A 10071-nucleotide genomic window follows, 5' to 3' on the forward strand; every position below is an offset into this window, starting at 1 on the left:
GGTGATCTGTCGCATGAGCCCTCCTCATCCCCCCCAAAGAAAGGTGAGGTAATTGACCTAATAGAACCCTTTGCCTTTCCCTCTATGAGAAGGTGACCTTGACTGAACCAATCCCTACTTTTTTTTTGCTAATAACTTCTTGCCCTACTCTCCTTCCTATAAAAATCTTCCATTCTGTACAACTCCTTAGAGCTTCCCTCTGCTTGCTAGATGGGGTGCTGCCTGATTCATGAATCAATTAATAAAGCCTATAATTTACTTGGCTGAATTTTGTTCTTTGACACAATATACTTTTTCTAGATGTTATAGAAGCAGGAAAAATAATTTTACAACTTGTTAAATTCTTTTAAATTCAGTTATGCCTGCAATGATTATCACTAAGTTCAGCTCACACACCTTTACTAATCTCCTACAACAGACATGCATTTCAGTTTCTCATAATTATCTATACATGTTTCACAGTATTTATGGGCACAGAGGTTTAGATTTTAGAAGGACAATAAAGCAGTTAGACAGCATTGGATTTAATTTACATTTTACACTGAAAGGCAGGAAAAACCAACAGGAAATCTGCCCTTTTTGATTGAATGGATCCAAATTTTAGTTATATGTGAGGATTTGTTTCATCCTGATTACTATACAAGGAGGTTCTTTACTTAGACCCCTAGATCGTAAATATGTCAAGATTTTCCACTTAGAGCCCAAAACAAATGTATTTTAAGACCCAAGTAGTTTGCTTCAGAGTTTTCTTTAATTAAAGTTTATTCCTTGCTTAAAGGACAACTCTTTTTATTATTTTGTATTTTACTTTTTCTAACTCCTATATCATTTGTTTCCTCATCATGATTTATTCATTCATTACTGACTCTGTGCCACAGAACTTCTTTATTCTAGACACTGTAATGAAGCATTGGAACTTTGACCATTGTTTGTAAGAATCTGCCAGACTTAGTTTTTTCACTGTGTATTCTACAAAAACATTTAAATTACATTTTCCTTGATCATTTGAAAAAGTTAGTTAATTTCTATTTCCCACAATTTCTTCTTTTTCTTGTTGTTCTAAAAGCCCTTAAAGTGATCTCTGTCTATATTAATCATAGATATTGAGAGATGGTAAAATCTTCCTTAGACTTCATCTACACAATACCCTTGTTTTAAGGATAAGGGAAGAGAGAATGACCTTAAGTGGAAATACTTGGTACTAGAACTCGAAGTAAAAACTTAAGTCACCCGTCCAAAATTCTTTCCCCAGTGAAGCAATTTCCTGTGCCTTGGTGTCAAGTGGCTTAACTATTACTAGAAAAGGGAGGGGGGTGTCTGGGTGGCTCAGTGGATTAAGCCTTTGCCTTAGGGTTTGGTCATGATCTCAGGGTCCTGGGATGGAGCCCGGCATCTCAATGGGCACTCTGCTCAGCAGGGAGCCTGCTTCCCACACACCCCCCACCCCCGCCTGCCTCTTTGCCTACTTGTGATCTCTTTCTGTCAAAATAAAGAAATAAAATCTTAAAAAAAAAAAAAGAGGGAAATAGAAAAGTGACATCAAGCAACAGAAGTGTGATTTGTACTGATGACTTTTTGAGTCTTTTTCAATCTTGAGAGTCTGTGTTCAGAAGGGTGGTAGAATATGCCACCCCAATATGCTTCTTTAGAATAAGGATTTTTTTGAGCTGATTATTTTTGAGAAACAGCAGACTCTAGGAAAGCTCTGAATAAGGAGCAGAAGTTGTTAGGGTACGGAGTCGACCACCCCTCAATTAGACAGAGAACACTCTCGATAATGCAAGTCACACAGCAAGGTTTATTTCCAGCTAGCTGGGGTCCAAGTATCCGCCCGGTGCAGTGGGTTTCAACAAGGACCCCGAGCACTCAAAGCCAAGGGTTTATATAGCATTTTTAAGGCACTTTTTCATAGCTACATACATATCTTGCACCCCACTTTGACAGTTTAACTTTGTTTAACCTTTTGCCACCCTGGCGTCACCCTGGCGGTTAAGTGAGATTTAGGTTTAGAAGAAATTTAACTTTATTTACATTTCCTTCTGCCTCAGCCTTCTTCAGTTTTATGGTGGGGAGGGCGAACTTAGGCCTCGAGGTACTGAGCCATTTGTCTCTGGAAACTGGGCCATTGAAGAGATAGACTTTTTGTTGTAAATCAGCAGGACATTTGCAAACCAAGGGAGACTCCTGTCTTGGAGGACTGTGATCTCTGCAAGTTAACCATTTGTTTTCTTTAACATCCGGTCCCTGTGGCGCCATCACCTAACCGCCCTGGTCGTATATGATTAAGTTGTTTCTTAGGTTTTAGCTACTTTCTCTTATCTCAAATTATGTGTGCCGTGTGGGCTGGTTAGGGACGCTCAGTGAAATGGCTTCCCGGCCTTCAGGATGGCCATTCTTATGCTAACCCACTCTTACAGTGCAAGGTGCCGGCTTTTGCTTTACCAACATGGCTGTACTTATGTCAGGGCTAGACTCGAGGTGGGTACAGCCTTGTTTTTCTTGGCCTCCTCACCTGGAGCTGGTTTCCAGGACTTGTTTTTAAGTCCCCTGAGGGAAGGGGAGCAGGGACAGTTTAAGGGTTAAACAACAAAGTTATTGTTTAACCTCAATGGAAGCCTCTGGCTAAAAGAAAAATATAAAATAGGTCCTTACAAAGTTACCCTTTTATAAGAGAAATTTGCATTTATAAAGAAAAATCTCCGTCTTTAACTATCTCCCTCTCTATACTAGGAAAAAAAGGGCAACTCTAAATCACAAGAGAATCACAACAAAACAAAGAACAACCGAGACACCGACACAAATCTGTATAGAAAACCATACCTTTACTTTTTACTGTGCTTTTTCTAATAACCTCCTACAGTTTGATCCCTTCCCAACCCCTCCCCCCAACATCTTTCTTTTGTCTTTAGCTGAAGTTGGTATTTAAGGTGGTGGCTAGGGCCATCTCAGGGAGTTTACTCATTTTCCCCGGGGTATCTCTCATGTATGCATGAAGTATACATATTGATAAACTGTTTTTCTCTGGTTAATCTAATCTTTTATTATGGGGGGGGGGTCTCAGCCAAGAACTCAGAAGGATAGAAGGAAAATTACTTTTCCTTCCCTACAGTTTCTACAGTGTTCTGGCAAGGGATCACTAAATACTTGGAGAATCCACAGTTTCTCTTTATAGCATAATAAACTCACAGGCATTGATTATTCCTACTATTCAAAGTCATAATCCTAAATACTCTGTTTTCTTCAGAAAAAGGTGCCTGAGCAGACTTGGAGTAATGTAATACTGCCATCTAGCATCAAAATTTCAAAATTACCTAAAAATATACTGTATGGTTTACTGGAGGGAAAAATGTCATCCTATTTATGTATAATAATAAATTTCTATAGAAGGATGACACAAATGCGGTCAGAAAACAGATATGTATGTATGTTTGATAACATGTTCATAATCAGTAAAAATGCCAAAATAATTTAAAAACACCAACCACCAACCAAAATGAAATTGGGAAGTATAAGTTCCCAATTTAATTTTTCTTTTTAAAATTGTATTTGTTGCTCTGGGTCTCTTGAATTCCCATATACATATTAGTATCATCTTGTTAATTTCTAAAAAAAAGAGAGAGAGAGAGACAACTGGGATTCTGGGAGAGATTGCATTGAATCTGCAATCAATTTAGAGAGTATTGTCATGTTAGTACTATATTCTGATTTATGAACACAGACAGATGTCTTTCCACTTACTTATATCTTGAATTTCTTTCAACATTGTTTTGTAGTTTTCAGACTAAGTTTTTCACTTTTGTTAAATTTATCCCTAAGTATTTTATTATTTTTGATGGTAATATAAATGAAATTCTTAATTTAATTTTTGGATTGGTCATTGCTAGTGTATACAAATATATTTGATTTTTGTATATTGATCCTGTACTGTGCAACCTTGCTGAACTCATTTATTAGTTTTAATTTTTTAGTGGATCCCTTAAGACGTTCTGTAATTATACAGGACATTCTATATGAATTACATAATGTACAAATAAAAATAGGTTTACTTCTTTCCTTCCGACATGAATACCTTTTATTTCTTTGCCTTCCGAAATTTCCTTGGCTGAAACCTTCAATGCAATGCTGAATAGAAGGGGGGGTGGGAAGAATAGGGAGACCTGGGTGGCTCAGCCAGTTAAGTAGCTGCCTTCAACTCAGGTCATGATCCCAGGGTCCTGGGGTCTGGCTCCCTGCTCAACGGGAAATCTGCTTCTCCATCTCCCTCTGCCCCTACCCACCCTGCTTGTGTGTGTGTGCATGCATGTTCTCTAATAAATAAATAATCTTGAAGAAGAAGGAGAAGAAGAAGAAGAAGGAGAAGAAGAAGAAGAAGAAAGAAGAAGAAGAAGAAGGAGGAGGAGGAGGAGGAGGAGGAGGAGGGGAAGGAGGGGAAGAAGAAGAAGAGGAGGAAGAAGAAGAAGAAAGGGCAGATATCCTTGCCTGTTTCTCATCTTAGGAGGAAAACATTAGTCTTTCATCATTAAATATGAACTTTAGTTCTTTCATATAAGGTTGAAGAAGTTCCCTTCTATTCCTAGTTTGTTGAATGTTTTTACACGAGTATTGTCAAATGCTTTTTCTGTGTCGATTGAGATGATCATGTGTTTTTTTGTCCTTTATTCTAATGATACGGTATATGTCATAGGCAGACTAGTACCCCCAACCAAAGATGTCCACATTTTAATGCCCAGAACCTGAGTATGTTACATTCCACAAGGCTGCAAATGGAACTAAAGTTGCTGATCAGTGGACTTTAAAATAGGGAGATTATCCTGATTATCCAGGTGGGCCCGGTAATCATAAGGGTCTTTATAAGGGAAGGAGGCAGGGGGAAGGAGAATCGAAGAGTTGGCAGCATGAGAAGGACTCTGTCCACTGTTACTCATTTTGAATATGGAGGCATGCAAGGAATGTGGTGGCCCCTAGAAGCTGGAAAAGTCAAGGAGGTGAATTATCTCCCTTGAGCCTCCAAAAAGAAGTGCTGATCCAGATTAGCCCAATGAGGTCTAATTTGGAATTCTGACCTCCAAATTATACAATAATAAATTTGTGTTGCTTTAAGTCACTAAGATTGTAGTAATTTATTACAGTAGCAATAGGAAACTAATAAAGTATATTACATTGATTGATTTTTCAGATGTTAAACCAAACTTTCATTCCTGGGATAAATCCCAGTTGATCATGGCACACAAGTTTTTTTAATATATTGCTAGATTTGATTTGCTAGTGTATTGTTGAGGATTTTTGAGTATATATTCATTAGAGATGTTGGTCTATAGTTTTGTATATGTGTGGTGTCTTAATTTGGCTTTAGCATCAGGGTAATACTGGTCTCATAGAATGAGTTGGGAAGTACTCTCCGTATCTGCTATTAGTAAAGCCACTCCAGCTTTGTTATAGTTACTGTTTTCATGATATAACTTTGTCCATGCTTTTACTTTCAATGTATTTGAAACCTGTCTTTAATCTAGATTTCCTATATAATGGATTTCCTTTATAATAAATGATATTTTTATGGCAATAAAACTGCACTTTTTCTCTTATGAGCTGCTATTTTTGAAAAATTAGCTGCTGATGTAAACTTTTGTTTTTTTAAGTTTAATTCCTTTTCATTTTCATATACTCTGGTTCTCTATTTTGCACTAAGTCTTGGTATTTGGGCTTCTTTTTGGTTTGTTTAAAAGAAAATTTAGAGAGTGCCTGGGTGGCTCAGTCATTTAAGCATCTGCCCTCAGCTCAGGTCATGATTCTAGGGTCCTGGGATCAGAGCTGCACATCAGGCTCCCTGCTCAGTGGGGAGTCTGCTTCTCCCTCTGCTCCTCCCCTGCTTGTGTTCACTCTCCCTCTCTCAAATGAATAAATATTTAAATATTTAAATAATTAAAAAATAAAATTTAGAAACTGTATGTTGGACCCACTTTTTTTTTTTTTTTTTCTATTGGTTTGTGAAATCTATAACTCTAACAACCACTAAACTAGAAAATTTCCAAGACTAGTTTGGAGTGCTGTTGTATACACAACATAGGCTGTTTCTATTAAACAAGTTTAGTAAACTTATGAATAATTTTTAAAGTAGTAACATTTTATCAGTATTTTTGCTTTAACTCGTATTTTTTTAAACTTTTAAAAAAATTTTTATTTGTTTATTTGACAGACAGAGTTCACAAGTAGGCAGAGAGGCAGGCAGAGAAGGCGGGAGGGGGGGGGGAAGCAGGCTCCCCGCTGAGCAGAGAGCCCGATGTGGGGCTTGTTGTGGGGCTTGATCTCAGGACCCTGGGATCATGACCTGAGCTGAAGGCGGAGGCTTTAACCCACTGAGCCACCCAGGCCCCTTTAACTCGTATTTTTTAAAAGATATTATAAAATTGACTTTGCAAAAGAAATGTAAACCATATTAAAATCACTACTATACATTGAGAATTGAGAATAATTGAGAACCATCTAAAAGTCCAATAATATGGATTGGTTAAATTATAATGAATTCATGTTTTACTTATCTATTAAAAATCATGCTTTATAATAGTATTGTGTGACATGGAAAATGTTTACCTCTAGGTCAAGTTGTCCTATTCTAGTAATTGCTCCCTCCCCTAGCCATTTTGGGTATGTTGCTGCTTCCCAAATTGTCTTATCACATCTATTGGCTTTCTCTAATCCTGCTCACTCCTTTGCACCCAGTTGCTTTGTTAATCCCTGCTCAAGCACACCATGTTAGTGTGTCTGTTGCCTGCCAGGACCATGAGAAAATTTATACACAGGTTAATGGTGACATTATAGCTTTAATCTCTGGCTGGTGAAATTAAGACAAAATTACAGAGAAAATGATGAATGCCTAATTTCAAGTATTATTATGATATGTGCACTGCAGCTGATAATGAGGGTTACCACTAATTAAATGTTTTGTTATTGTTATTTATATATCATCCCCTTTAATCTTTTCAATAACCCTATGAGGTATCATAGTTATCATCCCTAGTTTATACATGAGGACAAATTAAATATCTTTGATTATTGTGAATTAATATATTGTCATTGTTTTCTTTTGTAGATCATTCACGAGAAGTCCTGGAGCAATTAGTAGGCCCAAACAAACTAAAGCAAGTGACATGGACTGTTTATTGATGCTTATTGAAGCTTTTCAAAGCAAGGATCTTTATACTACATTCCCAGGAAACAATGGTCTTAGAGATTGGCTTTCAGATAATGTGCTTTTTGCTTTGAAGTTAACAGACCCTTAAACATTTAATAGTGCTATTATCGTGTTTGTTTGCAGAGTCATTTGTTTTTGACATGGTAAGCCTAGCATGCCCTCTGATGTATTGGGGTGGGGGGGGGGGCGGGAGGGGAATATTGTGTTTGTTTCTTAAATAACAAAGTTTTAAATTACCAGTTTTTCCTGGAGATTTCCTTCTCCTACCTACCTAGTTGAGCTGCCATAAGAGAAATTTACCAGTATGAATAACTACTAGGAGAATTCTTAGTATCTCTAAAAGCGTAATTACCTTCCTACTTATTTTCTGGCTCCTACTTTCCTTAAGTATTTAAATGCTCATTGGCCAAAAAGCAAAGCTGAACATCAGGCCTATATATCCTCACAGAATTTAATATTTCAATAAAACAAAGAAATAGAATAGTTTACTGTCATAAACCCATGACATCATCCAACTCAGCCATTCAGAATATAAATGTTACTGAGACCCTTGCCCAGCCACTTCATTAATTGTCATGGCTACTTTTCCCAAATACATGCTATTGATCTATGAAACTTCCTCCTTAACAACTGCATTCAGGAAAGCGGAAGAATGAGTAAATAGAAAGTATCAATATAGAGGCTGTTTCCTAAAGATCTGTCAGTTTCATATCCTGAACTAAACAACACAGATCTTAGTTTTCAAATGAATTGCATTACTCTTTTATAATCATGAAATTCTCTGAAGTATATATAGTGTGCTTAAACCATCCCAAATTTAGTATATTCCCTGTGCCATGAGACTGTCTCAGTAGGACTTTTTTTTAAAAGATTTCCTACTTTAACTCCGATGTAGTAAAAAAGAAGGGAAGTATGGGATGGTAGATTTCTTCTACATGTTTAGAAGAGGGTTTATACAGTCAACTCTATTTCTTGACCTTACTACTAATTACTTTATAAATGCGGTATATATATATAATATATATTGCCCCTCATAGGTAGGACATATGTATATATGTGTACAATGGGTAAAGCTTGTTCCACCTATGAAATTTTTCTAAAGACAAATTCAATAAAATGTAATAGTAAACATCAAGCAAAGTTGGTAGCTTTTCCCCCTTTTGGGGAAACAAGTTTTTCAAGATCTAAAGTGTCAGCTTTTTAGGGTCTATAAGGAATTATCTTCCTAGAAGCACTTTGTAGTTTAATAGTCTTGCCTTTTTTATATTGCTGGTTGTATTAACTATTTCTGTTTAAAATTTCAGTACCCCATTCCTACCTATTTCTATCATCCTCACTTCATACTTCGACCTCTTTATTTTTCTCCTTACCATCTATCACCCTCTGGCATCTTGTCTATTTTTTATTATCTACTCCCTAGAATATAAGCTTCATAAAGACAGGAACTTTTGTCTTTTCTTCCCAGTGCCTAGAACAGTATCTGGTACATAATAAGCACCCAATATTTGTTAAATGAATAAACACACAAAAAAATGAATAAATAAAGGAGAAAAATGAATAAATAAAAATAATACCCATACTTCCAGTTTCCACTTTGATGTTATTAAGTGATTAGGAGTCCTCACTCCTGTCCCTCTAAGATAAAAGCTGAACAAACTGAAAATCATGAAGTAGTACAGTATTACGTGAATGTGGACTTGGACTAGATATGTGTATACTAGGGCAACCACTAAACACAAATTTTTAAATATGTATAATTTATATCCGAGAGGAGAGAAAATAGAATCATATAAAATTCTCAATTAAAACCAGAGAAGGCAGGAAAAGAGTGGAACACCAAAAAAGAAACAAGGAACTAGGGCAACAAATAGAAAACAGTTATAAATATGGGTAGAAATTAATCCAGCTATATCAATAACCCCTTTAAATGTGAATGGTCTTAATACAAACCTCTTTGTTAAACTATTGTTGTGGAAAATCTGAAGCAGCCGAGGAAACTCAAGCAGCACGCAGCAAAGCAGGAAGACTTAGCTTTATTATAGCGGGCAGGCCCAGCGGGATCATTTCCCAAAGGCTGAGCACCCAATAGGGTTAGGAGTGACTTTTTATGGTTACAGGTGATGGGGGATGGCAACAGGACGTTTTCACAGTCTCTCAAGGCCAAATGGCCCCTTCAAGCGGAAGTATAATCTATGCGGAGGCATCTCAGGAGAATGCTAAATCACCCCTGGGGACTTGTTTCTTTTTTTCTTAATCAAACAGGACCCGCCTCTGGTCTTTTTCTTCTGCCTCAGCAAAGCAATGAGTTGTTATCTTAACAAAATGGGATGGCCATTTGGTCTTTTCTTCTGCCCCAGCAGGAGCAATGGGGAGTAGGTGGGGGGCAGGGGCTAGGGCCCCGGGAGTCTCTATCCCATCACTATGAAGTCATTCAAGGCTCATCATTATATACAGGGTAGATTTTAAAATATCTTAAGTAACAGGCACCTGGGTGGCTCAGTCGTTAATCAGCTGCCTTCAGCTCAGGTCAAGATCCCCAGGGTCCTGGGATCAAGGCCTGCATCGGGCTCCCTGCTCAGTGGGAAATCTGCTTCTCCCTCTCCCACTCCCCTTGCTTGTGTTCCCCCTCTCTCTCTGTGTCTCTCCCTGTCAAATAAATAAATAAAATCTTTTTAAAAACAAAACAAAACAAAATAAAATAAAAAAATAAAATAAAATAAAATAAAATAAAATATCTTAAGTAACATTTGGATATCAGATCAAAGACCTTGTACCCTCCTAATAAATCACCAAAAGAGGATAACAAAAACAGGGTTTGTAGATATTTAGACTTAAACGTAAATCTTCTCTTTGTCTCATCAAGTTGACTTCCACAGTGCTCC

At 37.1% G+C, this 10071-nt stretch overlaps 1 protein-coding gene across 1 annotated transcript in view; it reads left to right on the top strand.

Moving 5' to 3' along the window:
• The window catches only part of LOC111161359 (antagonist of mitotic exit network 1 homolog), a 70786-nt gene extending 63490 nt beyond the window's left edge, over positions 1-7296 (top strand). Inside the window, exon 7 of the mRNA XM_022524961.1 lies at positions 7088-7296. Within this exon, the coding sequence (XP_022380669.1) occupies positions 7088-7161 (74 nt within the window). The 3' untranslated portion in view covers positions 7162-7296. The remainder of the gene's footprint in view (positions 1-7087) is intronic.
• The last annotated feature ends 2775 nt before the right edge of the window (positions 7297-10071 follow it).

The sequence above is a fragment of the Enhydra lutris genome, unplaced genomic scaffold (assembly GCF_002288905.1).
Source record: "Enhydra lutris kenyoni isolate GAN:26980312 unplaced genomic scaffold, ASM228890v2 scaffoldscaffold84, whole genome shotgun sequence".
In the NCBI taxonomy this organism is placed as follows: domain Eukaryota; kingdom Metazoa; phylum Chordata; class Mammalia; order Carnivora; family Mustelidae; genus Enhydra; species Enhydra lutris.